This window comes from Ursus arctos, unplaced genomic scaffold, assembly GCF_023065955.2.
Source record: "Ursus arctos isolate Adak ecotype North America unplaced genomic scaffold, UrsArc2.0 scaffold_12, whole genome shotgun sequence".
In the NCBI taxonomy this organism is placed as follows: domain Eukaryota; kingdom Metazoa; phylum Chordata; class Mammalia; order Carnivora; family Ursidae; genus Ursus; species Ursus arctos.
Genome location: NW_026622786.1, coordinates 70,156,258 through 70,174,030, shown reverse-complemented (window position 1 = coordinate 70,174,030; position 17,773 = coordinate 70,156,258). Strand labels below are relative to the sequence as shown.

Below are 17,773 nucleotides of genomic sequence, written 5' to 3'. Positions count from 1 at the left end.
TTTATAAAAAAGGAGTTTAAAAGAATTATAGAATCATATTAATACTACAAGCATTTCTATTTTTTAAACCACAGAAAAGTGAGCCTCTTTCAATGAGGCCTCAAAAAATTGGGTTAAAACTCACAACTGTTCCTCTCCACGGAAATCTTTAGTAAAAGGCGAAAGATTTATACGATCTGAAGAGAAACCAGAGTATACTCTCACGCCCCCGCTTGGAACCTCCTAGAACAAGACAACACTTAGCACACTTATGGTTGTTCAGTGTCTGCACGGTTCGTGCTCCCTGCCTGAAATTTGTACGGACCGTAGGTTTAGAGCAGGCAGCATGCCCTACCATAGTGCACAAGTCTCCGTGGGGCTGGAACTCAAGCATCGTGAAACTGCCTTTTCGTGGTGCACCATGGGTATGCAAATCACAGGCGGCTCCGGGCTGGTGGAAGACACCAGCCGTCGCGGCGGGGAGGCGCCAAGGGGACCCCTGGGTGGCAGCTCTCCCTCTTTTCTCTGCGGTCTGCACGGGAACCCGCGCCGGGTTTGCCCAGAGAGGTAAGGGTGCTTCCCGCTGGTGCCAGGCCGGTGTCGAGCCCTATACCGGGGCTGGGGCTGTTAGTCCGGATTGTTGAGGTGCCGGCTTATCATTGCATACTCCGCCCCGAGTGCAGAACCAGAAACGGTAGAGCAAAGGCTTTCAGGGGCCATGGGATCTCCTGGGAGGCACATCACTACCCCTCCTGCAAGAGATAGCGTCCAGTTTATTTATTAAAGGATGGTTCCATCAAGGAGGAAAAGTGTTCTTAGCAGAGGGAACTGCCTGTGTGGAATTATAGGAGATGCACACGGCAAGTAATTCAGCCTGTCTAGAGTGTAGTGTGTCCGAATGAGGGTGGGAGTCTGGCTAGGCACTGTCTGGGAGAGAGCTGGAGTGATGGCAGAGGCTAGAGTGAGTTGCCCCTGGAAAGGGCTTGGGTTTCATCGTGTCCTGGATGGGGAGCCACGAAAGGGTATTGAAGTCAGAGGACTGAGTGGTGTGAGGTGCCACCCAGGGTGGGCTGCCCTGCAGGTCCTGGGACTTGTCTCTGAGACTGAACGTGATTCATGCCCCTGGACTGACCATTCTTGGGATGGTCCAGCTCCAACTGGCTGGAATCCGTTCAGTTGCTGCCACACCAGGACACACTTTCACGTTTCAGGGTTATTCCCTAAGCACTCAGAGCAAAAACTTTTAGCACGGCTAATATCTACACAAAGTACAAAACCAGAGAGCGCTTATGAAATACCAGGTTATTTCTTACCTAAATGAGTTCATTGAAAACCCTGAGGGGAAAAAAAAGCACCCTACGGGGTAGGCTCTGATCTTCCCATTTCATAGATGAAGACGCGGAAGTGATGTTAGCCAGCTTTTCTAGGCCACTCTGCTTTAAGTGGCACAGTAGGCTGACATCCTTTACGCTATTCCAGCTCCGCGAGCTCTCCCACTCCACCAAAAGCCCCTCCATAGTGGCCCAAACACGACCAGACTGAAATCCAGTCTCCATCCCCTGCACGTGCTGGATGCACCCCCTACTTTAGGCTCAAAGCCAACTACTCACTTCTTTTAGGTTCTTTTAGGCATTTTAGTGTTTTTTTTTTTTTAATTAATTATTTATTTATTTGACACAGAGGAGGAGAGAGAGACACAAGCAGGGGGAGCTGCAGGCAGAGGCAGAGGGAGAAGCAGGCTCCCCACCGAGCAGGGAGCCTGATGCGGCCTCGATCCCAGGACTCCAGGACTCCAGGATCATGACCTGAGCTGAAGGCAGATGCTTAACAGACTGAGCCACCCAGGCACCCCCGGCATTTCTGTGTTGATTCAACTGCTGTAGGTTTGTTTATGTATATAACGAATTAATTTCACATTCGAAACATGATTTTTCTGGCCTTTAGCCTGGTGGGTGGGATATGAGAAGGCAGTGCTCTTAAAAGTGGGGTTGTTTCTGGTGAGTGGGTGGCTGAACCCAGGGTGGATATTTGTGTCTCTTGAGACTGAACCCTAGAATAGCTGGGGAAGGACAAGAAAAGCCCCCCCTCCCCACCTCATAGGCTGAGGTGCTCTATTCTAGCCCTGGGGTGTGGCCAGAATCTTCAAGGCCTCTGTACGATGGGGCTACATGACATCACAGAAGGAACAGCTTAAATACGGCACCTCATTGGCTGCTCGCACAGTCTCAATTTCTGGACAGTTGCCCCGCTCATCCATCCCCTGGCTCTCTGGCCAGAGATGCCCCTGGGGCACCAGGTTGCTAACTTGCAGAGGCCTCTTGCCCTCGTTTGGTTTAGACAGAAAGTTCCCAAAATATCTCCCCAGACCCTGCTCTTCCCGTCTCTGCTTCAGCTGGCTACTTTCCTATCTGCTTCCTCCTCACCTTCTACCTGTTGCCTGGCTCTGCCCTCCACCCGGGCCCCCCATGCTGCTGAAACAGAAGGGTGGACAATGAGCTGGAGAGGTGTGCAGGGCTGGCTTATGATGACTCTGAAAGCCACACAGTAGAGCTTGACAACAAAACACTTGCAGCATTTCTCATACTAAGCACTTAGCCCAGGTCCTGTTACCAGCCATATGACCAACGTGCTTGCTGGACATCGTCTTCACTGGCCAGGTGAATAAACAGACCAAAATTACGCGACAATTTAGCACCTGGGGCCTTTCCCTCCCAGGACTAGCGTAGCCCCAGGAACTTAGACCATAACACTCTATACTTGCAGACCCCCGTTTGTTCAAAAGGAAACCGCCAAAGTCATTTGAGATGAGTTCATATAGAATATATTTCACTCTTTAAAAATAAAACTTTCAGCGTAGCTAACATCTATACAGACTACAAAAATAAACATCTTCATATAAATAATTTATGTGGTAGGATGTGGGCAGAGATACAGACAGCCCACTCAGGAGTTACCCAGTGTGGGGGCCAGGCCTCGCGAAGGGTGCTAGAGGACCCCTCCGTCTTGGTCTGCGAGGGGCCAGTGGCACAGGGCGGGCTGGGGGAAGAGGGCCGTCCCGCAGCCTGAACCGCAGCCTTCTCCCCCCAGCTGCACTCGCCCCGGCACACAGAACGCGGCGTGCGAGGCTGCCCCGAGCCCAGAGGCTGGTGGTTTCGTATGACAGCAGGGAGGTCTGTGACGGCTGAGGCAGGGGACGGATGCAGGCAGACAGCAGCAGTGGGGCTCTCCGGGTGTCCGTCCTGCATTCAGTAACCCACCCGTTGCTTCCCAGTGACTTCCTGTGGCCCAAGCAGGGTCTCCATGCTTCAGGCGCTCCTTCACCCAGTGGCTGGACACGGGCCCCTAGAACTGAGGTTGCTGGAGCCGCTGGCAGCTGGCGTGGCAACAGGGGACCACGTGGGCTCATCGGAGGCTGGGTGGATGTAGGCACCAGGCAGTGGGGGTGGGTGGAGGGCCACTGTCATGGAGGTAGTCACTCTGGCAAAGCTCTGGGGCAGGGTGGGGGACAACCCCCACCTGAGCCCTCCTTCCCGTGGAGCTGGGGGGCTGAGGACCTCCGGGCTTTCCTTGTACATCTGTACCACCTGGGGGAGACACCGGTCCCAGTGAGCCCAGGGGTCCCAGGACCTCAGTCCCCTTCAGCAGCTCACTGGTGCATCACCATGATTGTTGGGAAGCTGTGGCCCTTGTTGGCTTCCAGAAGGATCCAGAGCTGATAAGGGACAGGGTGTCAAGTCCTAGGACAAACCCCTTGCTCTGGACCCTAAACGCTAAGGTGGGTCCCAGAAAAAAGCCAGGAAAGCTGAGGGGCAGGGACATGGTGTTTGGGCAAAGGGAGAGGCTGCCACCTTGATCTCATGGGGAGGGTCCTTGTGAGTTGAGTCCTGTCTTTTGGCACTGAGGAGACTTTTTTCCTGGCTCTGTCTCTTCCCTTGCCTGTCCCACCCCATCCTCTGGGCTGGGAGCAGGGGGAGGGTGTGGTCACCTCAGGTGGGGGGCCCAGGATGGACAGCAGCACAGGCAGCAGCACGAGCCCATGGAGGAGGCCCAGGAGTGTGAGCACCGTTAGCACCACGAAAAAGTACCTGTGTGGGGGCAGCTGGTGAGCCTGGGGAGCCCCTGTGGCCAGCGCACGCGGGCCGGGCCGCCCCGCCCAGCCCTCCCCTACCTTATGATGAAGTCGAAGTTGGAACCAGCAAGCATGAGCAGACCCAGCAGTGTGGAGACGGCCCCATCGGTCACTGGAGCAAACGTGTGCTCCAGGGCGCAGGCAGCCCGCAGGTTCCGGCTACCCTGGGTGGTCAGGAAGCCCTGTGGGGACAGAGAGGCCCTGTGGCTGCTCCTTGGCCGGCCATGCCCCCGACTTCTCATCTGTCCCTAGGGCTCACGGGTCGGGTGCACTGAGTTGGGAACTGTACAGGAAGTGTGCGTGAGTCTACGTAGGTAACACTGCAGTGAGACACAGAGAGAAGTCTGGAGTAGCTGGCAAACAGAGCCTGTCACCTGCTCTTGTAAAGAAGTGCAGCCACACCCACCATTTACACATTATTGTCCGTGGCTGCTTAGTGCTCCGATGGCAGGACCCCGACAGAGACTCTGACCTGCCAGCCTAAGATATTTACTGTCTGGCTCTTGACACAGTTTGCTGGCCCGGCCCAGAAGTCCAGGAGGACGACACCAAAGTGGTTACAGTTACTGCTAGGATGAGATTTCAGAGGATTTCTATTCTTTCTTTGTATGTCTCTGCATGCTGACTTTTCCGCACTCCAAGGAGTGTATATGGTTCTTGTCATCAGGACAGGGCTATTGTGGGGGGAAAGGAAGGGAGCCGTTTGCGGGGTCTAGCCAGGCTCGTGTCGGTGCTGCCAGCTGGTCTACGACCCCCACCCCGCGCTCACTCCTCCTCTGCCAGAGCGCCCAGAGCTTTGGGAGAGGCCGAGACGCTCTGTCTTGCAAGAATCCCTCCTTGACCCACGCTGCCATCCAGCTACCGTCCCATTGCTCTGATCCCTTCACAGGAAAACCATCCAAAAATTACTCATTCCCATTTTCTCACCTTTCATTCTGTCCCCATTTTGGTCAGGCCTTTGTCCCCTCCTCTCCGCTGAAATGGCTGCTTATTTGTTTATATGTTTATTGTTTCTCTCTACACTGTAGAACAGAAGCTCCTTGAAGGTAATGCCTGTCTGTATTGCTATCGTATCCCCAATTCTTTTTTTTTAAGTTTGTGTATTTAAGTAATCTCTATACCCAACGTGGGGCTTGAACTCATGTCCCTGAGATCAAGAGTCACATGCTCTACCAACTGAGCCAGCCAGGCGCCCCTATATCCCCAGTTTTTTTGGGGGGTGCCCGAACAGGGACTCGAAACCAATTCTTAAATAGTACTTAGCACAGAGTACGTGCTTGATAAATATTTGTTGACTACTGAATCGGCTGGTCCACCCCGCCCCCAGTGCCTGTGCTCACCAGAGCCACGTGGACTGTGAACTCAACACCAATGCCCACAGAGGCCACAAGGATCACCACGGGGACGGCACTCAGTTTGATGCCCAGGAAACCCATGACGCCAAAGAGCTCCACAGTCATCATCGCCAGGACCAGTACCTGGGGAAGGCAGGGCTCACCCAGGGCTCCTGGGAGAAGGGACGATGGGCAGGGCGGGCAGGGGCAGGGAGCCACGGGTCTCTCTGGCCTCATCCCTGCAAGGACTCACTATGAGGCCAGCCGTCCAGGGGTTGAGCAGCAGCAGGGCACAGACGAGGAAAGTGCATACCAGCAGGATACAGATAGCCAGCAGGAAGTAGCGCCGCAGGCCCAGATACTGCTCCCAGAAGAGGAAGGGGGAGCCGCTGGGGTAGGCACGCACCCCGGCCCGGCCTGCCTCGGCGCACGCTGCCCGGGCCCCCTCGATGGCCTCCACGAAGTCCGCGGTCTTCTGGAGGCCACGCAGTAGGAAGGGGAACTGGGCAAATTCCAGGGGCTGGGCTGCTGGGACTGCAGAGGGTAGGGGGTAGCAGGGAAGGGAGGGGGTGGCCAGTGAGCATGGGGAGCAGTGGGCAGGGCCTTAGGGCAGGGCCTGTGTGGGCCCAGGCTGAGGCTTTTGCTGGGCTCCCCGCCAGCACCCTCCGACCCAACGTCCGCCGGGACTCACTGCGAAGGTTCTCCCCAGTGGTGTCGTACTTGTCGTGCAGCCACTCGGGAGGCGGGGGGTAGAAGTTGGCCTGTGAGGCTGCCAGGCCCAGCGGGTCACTGCTCACCCACATGGTCAGCCCCACGTAGAAGACCTCGGGTGGAATCAGCCCCTCCTTATCTACTAGCTTCCTTGTGGTCAGCTGCAGAGCAGAGAGGGCTGAAAGTCTGGGCCCATGAGGCCTAGGGCCCGTCTGTGCCTCCCGACCCTTCCAGCCCCCCTTCCAACCTGGTTGAAATCCAGAGGCTCTTGGGCGTCCCCGGTCTGGATGAGCAGCTTGTAGGCCAGGGCCCCATCCTCGGAGCCGTTGCGGCACGAGTGGCGGCTAATGCGCCCGGAAGCCCAGTCCTGGTCAAATGCAGCCTGGATTCCTAGGGGAGAAGAAGGGAGGGAGCATCAGCCTGCGGCCCCAGGGGCTCCGGCCTGCAGCAGCCCTCCCCGCCAGCTGCCTTGCCTCTCACCCTGTAGCCAGTTCCGGTAATAGTGCAGCCAGGTGCGGGGCGCCTGGGTGGCAGGGGCGGGCAGCACGGCCTTGAGAGAACTGAAGCGCTGGTGCAGATCAAAGAGGGCGCGTTGGGAGTGGGCGTAGTCAAAGCCACCCTGTGTCACCAGGGCCACCTCGTACAGGGAGAAGTACCTGAGCTGGGCGCTCAGGAAGGCGTGCTCCTTGGTGCCCCGGGGCACCACATCCGTCAGGGCCAGCCCGTCCTGCACCAAGGTTGCTCCGTAGAGGCTCAGGCCCAGAAGAGCCCCAAACAGCACCAGCACCGTGGCCTGTGGGAAACGGCGACTAAGCTGGAGGCCCAGGGATGTCCGTGCCCCCCGCCTCCCCCCAGTGCTGGGGCGGGGGGGCTCGGCCCTCTGCCCTTCTTGGGGCCCAGAGACACCTAAGCCTCTGGCCTGGCTTGCCGCGACATCTCCAGGCCCGGAGGCTTACCTTGCTGTGTGACTGGAGCAGCACGGGTGCGAACTGATAGCGGGCGAAATGGGCAAGATTCCAGCGGGCACAGGGCAGGGAACTGCAGGTCGCCTTTTGCCTGGGCCCCTCCTCTTGGCCTAGGAGGTCCCGTGTGGACCCTCCTGGGCTGAAGAGCTCAGAGCCCAGCGGGTCGGAAGGTGGGGGCACCAGGTGGGCTCGGGGAGGCAGGATGGTGACGACATGCTGGCTGCTGGCTTCACAGTGGGCGAAGGCTTGGACTGTGGCAGTCAGGTGGGCAATGCCCACGGGTACTGTCCTGTCCCCTAGCTCCTGGGGCAGAATCTGAATCACCCGCGCAGAGCAGGGGCTGCAAGAGGCGGAGAGGAGGGACGACAGGTGTGTGGGAATGCCGGTGAAGGGACGGGGCGGGAAGGGGCCAGGGAGGTAAGGGCGGGCGCGCAGGGACGGTACCTAGAGAAGCAGCAGAGCACGTCGAGGCGCTGGCAGTGGCGCCGGAGCAGGTCCAGGCTGAGGACCGCCGGGAAGACCAGCAGCACGGCCGCAAAGTTGCAGCCGACCACGATGGCTGCCTGGGGGATGGACAGGAGGGACACAAAGGCTGAATGAAGCAGGCCCTCAGCTTCATGCTCGCCTGGAGCCCGGGCCCTTTCCTGAGGCCTCACCTGCAAGGAGAAGGCCCGCAGTGCAGGGATGGGAACGAGGGCGGCCATGAAGAAGGCAACCATGTGGTTGATGGACGTGAGCGTGACACTGGTCCCCGTGCGCTGCAGACACTCGCCTGTGCGCTCCTGCGGGGACAGGGGAGGAGCCGTGGGTCCTCAGGGTAGAGCGGAGGGGAGACTTGGGAGCTTGGGATGGCAGAGGGGGGACAATAACCACGTGGAGGCTCATGCTTAGAGTACCACACAGGCGTCACGCACAGTGTCGGTACCACACACACGTCACGCACACTGTTCTGAGCATTCAGCTGGACTTATCCCCGATCCTCACAATACCCTCACGACACAAGCACCATTGTCAGCCCTGTTTACAGGTGAGGAAACTGAGGCACAGACAGGTTAATTACCAGCCTCAGGTCACATAAGCCAAGAGGCTCTTTTTTTTTTTTTTTTTTAAAGATTTATTTATTTGAGAGAGCGAGAGCGAGCATGAGCAGGGGGCAGGGGCAGAGGGAGAGACTCTCAAGCAGACTCCCCGCTGAGTGCAGGGCCCAACACCAGGCTCGATCCCAGGACCCTGAGATCATGACCGGAGCCAAAATCAAGAGTCGGACGTTCAACCAACTGAGCCACCCAGGCGCCCCAGCCAAGAGGCTCTTAACCCTATGCCGAGCTGCTTCAGACGAGCCCGGGCTGGAGGATGAGGCCTCACCTGGAGAGGGGTGCCAGGGGGAGCCTCTGTGAAGGCATGTGCCAGCAGGAATATGTCATCCACACCGATGCCCAGTGCCAAGAAGGGCAGCACCTGGAGGGGCACAGGGGTGGGTAGCTGGAGGAGCTGAGTAGCCTGGACTGCGGGCCCCAAGCCTGCCCTGGAGTCCTGGTGTACCTGGGTAGTGGCAGCATTGAAGGCGATGCCAAGCAGGGCGCAGAGCCCGAGGCCCGAGGCCACTGCCAGGGCTACCAGCAGCACCCCCGCAAGGCCCACCGCACCCTGGGACTGGGCGCAGTCCCAGCGCAGCATCGTCACACAGGCATAGGCTAGCTGCGGGGAGAGAGGGCACAGGCTTGCACGGCGGCTCCCGAGGGGCATTGGGTGGAGGGTGGGGCAGGGTGCCAGGAGCAGGACTCACCATGAGCAGATAGCCTCCTACCACGCGGGCAGCGCTGACTTCAGAGAAAGCGTGCAGGATGTCGTCCAGGGTGGTGGAGGAAAAGGCGTGGATCTGCTGGGACGAGTTCTGAGGCAGCGCCTCCTGAGCCAGCTGGGGAGACAGGGCGGATGTGAGGGGTGGGAGGAGGGCACGGCCTCGGGGCGGCGCCTTGGCCCGGCTGCCCTCTGACCTGCACGAAGCGCCGCTGCCAGGCCTGCAGCACCGTGCCGGCCTGCTCCTCGCTCCAGCCGATGTCGTGCGTCTGGTAGTCGCCTCGGAAGTGCTCGTACAGCTGGCGGGGACTCATGAGCAGGAAGGTGCTCTGCAGGGCCTCTGCCCTGGCGGGGGTAGAGGAGGGCCGGGGGTCAGAGCCGGCCTGAGCACCCGACGGCCGCTGAATCGGGGGTCTTGCTGGCGCTGCCTGGAATCAGAGTGTGGATTCCCATGCTGGGGCCCCCTTGTCAGCCCCCAGGGAGGCCTTACCTCAGCAGCTGTCCTTGGGGGTCTCTGGCTATGCCCCCCAGCAGCAATTCCTCCTGCCAGTGCATGAACTTGTGGGAAAAGCCGTGGCAGCCCCCACTCAGCTCCTGAGCCACATTGGGAGCCTAGAGGGGGGCAGGAGGGGGGCTTATTGTTCAAGGCCCTGGGCTGGTACCTCCAGGAACCACGCCCGGCGGGGGGCTCTGTAGCCTGACTGTAGGTAACTATGTTCCTGAGCCTCTCGCTTACTCTGAAAGTGAACAGCGATTGTCCTGCAGGGAGGAGGCCACAAGGGGAAGCAGAGGCCTGGCAATGGGCTTCTGGGAAGAGCTGGAATAACTTTGGTGGGTTTTGGAAAAAGGTTCACATTCACAGGGCCACAGAGACACTCAGGAAACTAGGTATGATACTTGTGCTTAGCTCGTTTGTCCTCAGTTTCTCTGTACAAGTCCATTTGGATAAAGTCCAGAGTTTCTGGCCTTAGAAAAGCACAAAGGGAGTCACAAACCACGTGAGGGTTCCTTAGGAGAACTGAATGGGAAGGGAAGAGTCTAGGTCCCTAGCACAGTCGGGGCAGGGTAACAGTGTCCAGGAAATGAGAGGCAAAGCACAGAATAGAGGAACATATGAGGAGGGGAAAGGGAAGGAAAACAGCCTTTCTCTGGCAAACCTGGCTGGCACCCACCTGCTTGCTGTGATGGTTAGGGGCACTAGGTGGGCAGTGGGGGTCGTCAGGGTGCAGGCAGGGCCGCCCCACATAGGCCTGGCCCACCTGGGCCTTGTCGAGCAGCTCCCGGAAGCCCTCGAGGGAGGCAAAGGGGCCCAGTTCCGCCAGCAGCTGCTCTGGGTCCAGGTTGGTCCACTGGATGTCAGGACGGCCGCTGAGGGGAGAGCCCGTGGTTGGTGAGGATAAAGGATCAATTCCCACCCCCAAAATGTTGCTGGGGACCCCTGCTGTACCCCACCCTTCTCCCAGCAGCTCGTTCATCCCTCCATGTGGAGGGTCTGCAAAGCCGAGCCTCCCAGAACTCGCAGGCTGCCCCGGCCCGCCAGGTGGCTGCACTGAGCCGGATGGGACGACGGTCAGTACTTAATGCATGGAAGAGGCTCAGAAAAGCCCCACGGAGCCCCTTCCCGAGCCACCTACCTCTGGTTCTACTACATAACCACGTGGCACCTGCCTCTCACAGGTTTTCCCTCTGGCTTGTGCAACAGCTCAGCTCATACCTAGCTAGCTCTCCCGGGTAAAGTCGCTTTCTGGGGCTCTTTTTTTCTCTTTGTTCCATCCAAATAAGACAAGTCTGCCTTTCCTTCAGAGGCAAGGAGTAGGGGGATGTGGAGAGAGCCGCGGGGCAGCCTGTGCTCTGACCCCAGCCGAACAGGTGGCTTAGGCCCTCGGTAAGCTTTTGATCATCCTCTTTACCCCCACCCCTGCCCTGCGGGGGGCAGTCCCGGCCTAGCTGCGGCGGCACTCACGGCAAGTAGGCAGAGCCCCCTTGGAGTTTGGCTCCCTCCCAGAAGCAGTCGAGGGGGGTGAGGATCACGCATGGAAACAGCTTCTCAATCATCTGCCGGGGACATCCCAGGCCACGTCAGTCCTGCCCCTGGGCTCCTTTCTCCACAATCTCTGTACGATGCCCTCTGTAACCCCCCACTCCCAACCTGCAACCTCCCCATCTCTCAGAGCCCTCCCCTCCTTGCAGAAAAGGTTCCCCCTTGACCCAGTCTCAAAGAACAGCCCCGGATACTCACCCGCTCAATCATTCCATTTTCAATCAGGGGGATTCCTGACTTGTAGCAGATTTTGTTCAAATCCCAGGACCTGAGATGGCCAGGGCACAAGAGATCAGCGGAAGAGGGGGCTTCCCACGCCAGCCCTGCCACCGCATGCCTCACTCCCAGCTGCTCAGGGACTCAGCCAGACTCACTTTCCATAGAGTGATACTTGCACTTTACTGGCGGTGAGGGCTGCCTGGAGGTGGAGGCCAAGTGCCTCAGGTGTGAGGATATTCTCCCCTTCCTGGCGTGGGGTCTGTATCAACATCTGGGAGGTGTATGCAGCCTCCTCCCCCAGCTTCTCCTTGGTGTAATGCAACTCCTGGCTCACCCGGCTGCCCACTGCCAGAGCAGAGAGAGAAAGCTGGGGGAAAAGAGCCTTGGTGGATCAGGGCTCTGGGGATGTGGGACCCTCGCCCTCTGAGGCCTCCCAGGACAAGTGGGAGAATTGCTCTGAGAGGAGCCCCTGCTTTCCCCCTGATGGTCATGCTGACTCCCCAGGCTCCTGGCACGCTGGTTAGAACCTGGAGCTTTCCTGGAAGTGAGAGACCCCAGCTGGATGGCTGTACGGAATTCTTGTGTGGTCTAAGATTTAAATATGAATCAGGTTGGCTCAGTGTGGGGCAAATTACTTCAGAATGAGAGGTCGGTATGAGTTGGGGCAGGGCTGGGGTTATGGAGATATCTGGTAAGGGAGCCCTCACTCAGCCCCTCTGTCCTCTGGTGAGGAAGACCGGGGGGGGGGGGGTACACAAATGGGATCATTAGGGAGGCTGCCATTGGGAGGGTCTCCCCAAAGAAGAGGTGTAGTGCTTGGGCTGGCTCCTAGGTCAGGTTGTCTCAGGCAGTGCTTTCTAGCCATGTATCTTTTTGCAAATTGTTATGCCAAGAGGGTAGGGATGGGAGTGTCTGGTAATAATGGCCCTGTGATGGCACAGGCGAGGGGGACAATCAGACAGCCTTTCAGTGTGGTGCAGTCAACATGCTGCTTCTACTCACGTGAGAAGTACCTGGGATCACCTGTTAGAGGTGACATCAATGTGGGCCAAGGGGAAGAAAGGGTTCCAGATCCCAGATCTCACTGTCTGGGCAACAGGGAGGCCCAGTGCCAGGCCTGCCTTTGTCTCCTTGATCTCGGCACCCCTCAAGTCCTGCATTGTGCTGGCTACAGAGTCATGCTCTGTCACTGGGGCCTGGGGCTGGGTGGGCAGGGGTGCTATGAGGGGATATGGCCTGACTGGGGTTTGGAGGAGGGCAAGGGCAGGGCCAAACCACTGCTGAGGCTTTACGGACTCGGTCTGGTCTTAGGCCCAGCTCTGCTGCCGCCTGTCCCGGGCGTCTTCCTGTTGGGTCCCTACCACCCCTGGGGCCCACACGTACATCTTCTCTGAGACTCCAGCCCCACCTGCGATCGTCATACTCCCCAACCTCTTTTGCAAACCCGTATAATCTCCTCACTCATGAGAGCTGCACACCCTAAGAGCCCCCAGCACAGACTTACCCATATATGCTCACACTTCCCCGCTCAGATCACACTCCGGGCCCTCCCTTGAGAACACAGTCCCACAGAGCCACGCTGTGCAGGTCCACTTCTTTCTCCCTTCTCTGACTCCCCGCTCCTCCCCCAGGCCTGTACTGCAGTGTTCGTTTCCCCAGGCCAGAGCTGCCACAAGGAGGGACCGGAGGGGACAGAAAAAAGCTCCTCCTAGTGAGTGAGTTTGCTGAGGGGAGGGAGGCACAGGAGAAGGAAGGAACCCAGAAAGAGCTATCAAGAAAGCAAGAGAAAGACAGACTGAAAATGTAAAGTAAAACATCAAAGAAAAGAAAGAATCCTCAGACAAAAACGAGGCAAAGAAAAAAGTAAATCTCGGCTGACACCAATGATGGTGATAGACACGAGGACAGATGAACTGGGACGCACTGTGCGGGCAACGAGAGACAGCGGGTGTAAGGCAGAGCCTCGCCTAAGCCTAAGCCTCAACCTGGCTTTGAGCCTGGGCTCTGCCATTTAGTCTGTGCTCGGGGCAAATGGTCTCTCTGCCCTCATTTTCCTCATCTGTCAAATGGGGACAGGGCTCACCTTGGTGGAACTAGAATCAATGCCGGCAGAGTACTCAGGAAACTGCCCAGCATAAAGTAGGAGCAGATAAGGCATTATTATTTAATAGCTGCTGGGAAAGAGATTCTGGGACAGAAAAGTGAGAAAGAACTGGAGTAAAAAAGACTGAGTGGGGAGGAAGGAGGAGAACAGCGGAAGGAGACACCAAAATCAACACATCTGTTAAAAACTTTCGTACCTTTACAGAAGGGAGACTATAACTTGTTAGCCGGCATGGAAAATGAACCCACCTTATAGGTAATCCTACAATGGTAATATATAGAATCCTATATTATAGGTAATGGGAATTAAGATAGCAACAAATCACCATCTCTCAATTTAGCAAAAATAAAAATAATGATAGCCCTCATTGCTGGCTTAATGGAGTGCACTCTAACCAGAGTGTAATTTGGTATATTTGGAGAGAAGCAATATTGTAATATACATCAGACCCTGAGAAATGTTCATAATCTTTGGTCCAGAAATTTTACATGTAAGGGGCTGTAAGCTACTGTAGTGATGTAGGCTTTCTCTGAGTGAACTGGGAGCCATGGTAGGTTTTGAGCATAGAAGTGGGATGACCTGACTTTTTCATCACCTAACAATACATTCTGGAGCTGAGCTGTGAAAGAATAGGGACCGGCCAAGGGAAGAAGTGAGGAAAGGCATTCTGGACCAAGTATGTGTAGGGAACTGTCAAAGGCGAGTGAGGCAGAGACAATGCCAGAGAAGAAATCAAGAGTTAGGTTGCGGGGGGCCTAGCATGTGTGGTAAGGAGCTGGAACTTGATTCTGGAGACTCCCCAGAACCCCGTAATAGCGGTGGAAGGGCTCTAAGCAGGGGACCGACTTGGCCAGATTTAGATACGCCACAGGAGGGCAGTGTGGAGGCAGATTAGAAGGTAAGTCCAGCAGAAGACCGGTCACTTCTCTAGTAGACTTTGGCTTTGTTGGCCATCCTGAGAGGCCCAGTGATTCAGGCAAGCTGGATCCCTCCCCAGCTTCAGGGGGTGAAATCTGATTAGTCAATCACAGTGATTCCACTGCCTTTCCCAAGTAAAGGGTTTAGGCATAGGATGCTCCATAGTTCTTGCCAAAGTGACCGAAGTTGGCTGGGGGGCTTCTGGTAAACTTTGCAGGAGCCACTTGGGACAAGGAGGTGATAAGCCTGAGGACAAAAGCCCCACATGCTGAAGAAGGCAGAGGAGAGAGGAAGAGCCTGGGTCCTTGCTGGCGCCCTTAGGTCTCTGAATTAAACCATCCTGCAACTTCTTTACTCTCTACTACAGATTCCTTGTTCCTCCTTCCTTCCTCCGGCCCTCCTTTCCTTTTTTTCTCTTTCATGTGGCTAAAAGCATATTAAATGATATAATCAGAGTGCACTACCAGAGACGGAGAAAGGCCTCAACTAGAGCAACGGCCACACGGGTGGGAAGCAGGGGTCTGTCATGAGAAAAGTTAAGAAAGAAGAATTTGCTGGTTTAGTAACCAGTTGGGGAAGCAAGAAGAACTGAGGCTGACTCCCCAGGTTTCAGCCTTGGGTTTTTGAGTGGATAGTGGTTCTACCAACTGATAGATTTCACCTGCCTTCTAGATACATGTCCCTTGTTTTCAAGGACAGCTCCAGTTTCAAGCCTTCTCTGTCATTGTTCCTGTAAGTACTAGTTGGGCTATAATGTTGTGGGGTTTTGTTTGTTTGTTTGTTTTTTAATTTTAGAGATGAATCTATCTCTGAGCCTTCTGGCTTTAAAATTGATCAGGAAGGATGAGTCACATTCCGTCTCTCACCATGGCAAAGTTGGAGGGGACCCTGAACTCTGATAGCCAGTGTCCTGCTTCTTTCTTTGCTTTCTGTATTAGCAAAACAGGAAAGGAATAGAGACCGCTCTTCAGTGCTCGCCTTGATCAGCTCCTCATTGCCTAGGGCATTGCTGGGAGAAGTCTCAAGTGCAGATGTACAGAGGAGAGATCAGGCCAGGGTCCCTGCTTTTGCCTCACCCCAGCCCTAGCCGATACGGGACACAGCAGTATTCAGAAATAAAGGAAAAAGCCCTAGGAATTGGCCACCACCCTTTTACATCACCCCTCCACCAACAGCAGCAAAGATCTGGTGGGACCTAGCCTGTCCTGGGCTGGAGTGTAGGAGAGAGGATGAAGAACCTGGAGGTTCGAGCAATGTTTAGATGGGAAAGATCTGGGAAGTGAAGAAAGAGGAAGAGGGGGGAGACAGACAGCTTCTATTGTGGCAGGAAATCCAACAGTCATTTAGGACCACCCAGGCTGTAGTGGTGTGGGTGGGGGTATGTGTATGTTCATGTATGCACATGTGTGTCCTGGGGCTGGGGGCAGGCAGGCAGGCACAGAGAAACATCTGCTCTGGACCCCAGGGCTGGCCTAGAGCACGCATGTGTGCGTGAGCCTGCAGAGGGCGAGGGCAGGGTGGGGATGGGGTGTGGGAGCCCAACAGGCAGGCAGGCAGCCTCCGAGAAACATCTGCTCTGCATCCTAGGGCTTGCCAGCATTTGGAATAACTCAAGGGTGTGAGACTCTAACCTGGCCCTGCCTTTGGGTGTGGGCCAGGGCTGGGGGAGGTTTGGGGGGACCCACAAATGCAAATTTCCCAGGAAAGAACGGAGGAGAGTTTGACTCTATTGAAGGGCCAGCACATGAAACCAGACCCCAGGATAGGAGAGTTATGCCAAAAGTATTAATAAGAAATCATTTTTATCTAATGCTTCCATTAGGAAGTGAGCATTTGGGTGCGTCTGATCTTGCTGTTGCCTCAAAGTGTAGACCCCACGCCACTTTTTTCCTACTAAATGGTTGCAGGGGGCCTCGGTGCACGGGGCTCGAGGTGCATGGGACCTCTCCATGGTGGCCTGCTAGATGATTTACTCAGTTTCCCCAGCCCAGTTTTAATTTTCTTGATTCTCCTGTTCAGGTGTGATCTCTCCCTGCCTTCTCTTATTCAAATAATCATATTCTGCTCTATATTCTATTGTTTATTATATTCCAGTACATATTTCAGTCTCCTCGCTACTGAAAGATTTTGGTTGCCTTTGCACACTCTGCCATGTAGTAAAAAATACAAAGTTGGTAATAACTGCTAAACAAACACACAGACACACACCAACTCACAGATAACTATTCTGTATACCTGTTCACAGGACTCCATCATCTGCAGATGTCCATTTACAGGTGTGAGAGGGAGCACTGCTCCCAAATGCCCAGGGTCTGGCAGGCAGGTACCCTCTCCAGACCCAGGGCCGAGCCTACTAGAACACAATAGCCAGCTCCTCGCCCTGCTTGTCTTGGGCTCACCATACCCAAGCAGCTATGACTGGTGTCCACAACTCACCTTCCACCCAGAGCTGTTCTAGGTCTGTCTCAATGACGGCCACGCGGAGACCCAGTGCCAGGGCTCCAAAGGCCAACAGGCCCAGGAAGAGCACTTTCCCACAGTGTCTCTGGATCCCGCAGCCCAGAGAGAAGAGCAGGCCCTGGAAGTATGCACGAAGCCAGAGTGGAGCCTTCAGGCTCCCAGCGAGGGTCTGGGATGGAAAGAGAAGGGTCAGGCAGGTATCACGGCAACAATGCATGAAATCCTCCCCCTTTCTCCTGTGCACCCTCTTCTTGGTTTCTGGATGCAGGACAGGTAGAATTTACACAGACACAGGCCCAGACATGGAAAAGATTTCACTCTATTCCCCCGTCCCAGTACGTACCCGAGGAAGGCAGGGATCCCTTTCTGAGAGTAGGATGTAAAAGGCACACATCCGTTCTCAGGTGGACAGAGGAGAAACCCAGACACACTCTCACCGGCCAGATGCTGAGAAGATGCAGACACACACACACGCGCAGACACACACACACACACACACACACACACACACACACACACACACACACCCTTAACGGGTGGGCTATAACCCTGCACTTTAGAGACATCACACCTTGCAGAGTGACAGACCTGGGGGTCTCTAGACCTGGTCCCAATCCTTCTCCCTCTGGCTTCCCATCCACTCACCTGGGGTGATGCGGCTCGAGCTGGGGGTGTATAGCCAGGGGGCAGCTCCTGGAGTGGCGGCGGCCGCGCCATGCCGGCGGGGATGGGGGGCGTGGGCGCCCCCAACCCGCGTTATCTGGGATTCTCCATAAGCTGGCCTGGTACCCCGGTACCGCGGAGCCCGGCGTCGGGACTCAGTGGGGCCGCTTAGGCGCGGCGTGGGTGAGGGTGGGGTGCTGGTGTGCAGCGGCGGCTGCGATCCGGGACGAGCGCAGGGCGGTGCGGGTGCCGGACTCGCTCCCGCGTGCAGGCAAAGCTGCCGGCCCGCGACGGCCCGCGCGGCTAGAGGTGGGGAACGCAGTGAGGAGGAGGTGTCCTTGGCTCCAGAAAAAGGGAGCGGGCCGGGACGACGCCCTCCCATTGGCTGAGGGGTCCGCAAATTACCCGGAGCCGCGCGGCCGGATCCGCTGCTAGGCGACGGCGCCGCGG

At 56.4% G+C, this 17,773-nt stretch overlaps 1 protein-coding gene and 1 non-coding gene across 5 annotated transcripts; both read right to left on the bottom strand.

Annotated features, from left to right (window-relative positions):
* Positions 1-81: 81 nt before the first annotated feature.
* Positions 82-196, bottom strand: LOC113254844 (U5 spliceosomal RNA). The gene has a single exon (XR_003315967.1). It is a non-coding gene; the product is annotated as a U5 spliceosomal RNA (small nuclear RNA).
* Positions 197-2,777: 2,581 nt separating this feature from the next.
* Positions 2,778-17,732, bottom strand: PTCH2 (patched 2). Of its 4 annotated transcripts, XM_026498237.4 has the most exons (22): positions 17,306-17,732; positions 16,637-16,829; positions 11,334-11,523; positions 11,158-11,227; positions 10,882-10,973; positions 10,091-10,286; positions 9,409-9,530; positions 9,116-9,263; positions 8,905-9,036; positions 8,661-8,816; positions 8,484-8,576; positions 7,775-7,900; positions 7,563-7,681; positions 7,110-7,458; positions 6,634-6,946; positions 6,401-6,543; positions 6,134-6,314; positions 5,696-5,976; positions 5,449-5,586; positions 4,148-4,290; positions 3,965-4,064; positions 2,778-3,563 (listed from the first exon to the last, which is right to left on the bottom strand). In XM_026498237.4, the coding sequence occupies exons 1-22, from the start codon at positions 17,375-17,377 to the stop codon at positions 3,297-3,299; spliced, it is 3,624 nt and encodes a 1,207-aa protein (XP_026354022.3). In that variant the 5' UTR covers positions 17,378-17,732; the 3' UTR covers positions 2,778-3,296. The 4 variants fall into 4 exon arrangements, with proteins under 4 accessions (XP_026354022.3, XP_044239836.2, XP_044239837.2 ...); XM_044383901.3 differs by having other exon boundaries at positions 8,484-8,816; XM_044383902.3 differs by lacking the exon at positions 3,965-4,064 and having other exon boundaries at positions 3,376-3,563; positions 8,484-8,816.
* Positions 17,733-17,773: the final 41 nt, after the last annotated feature.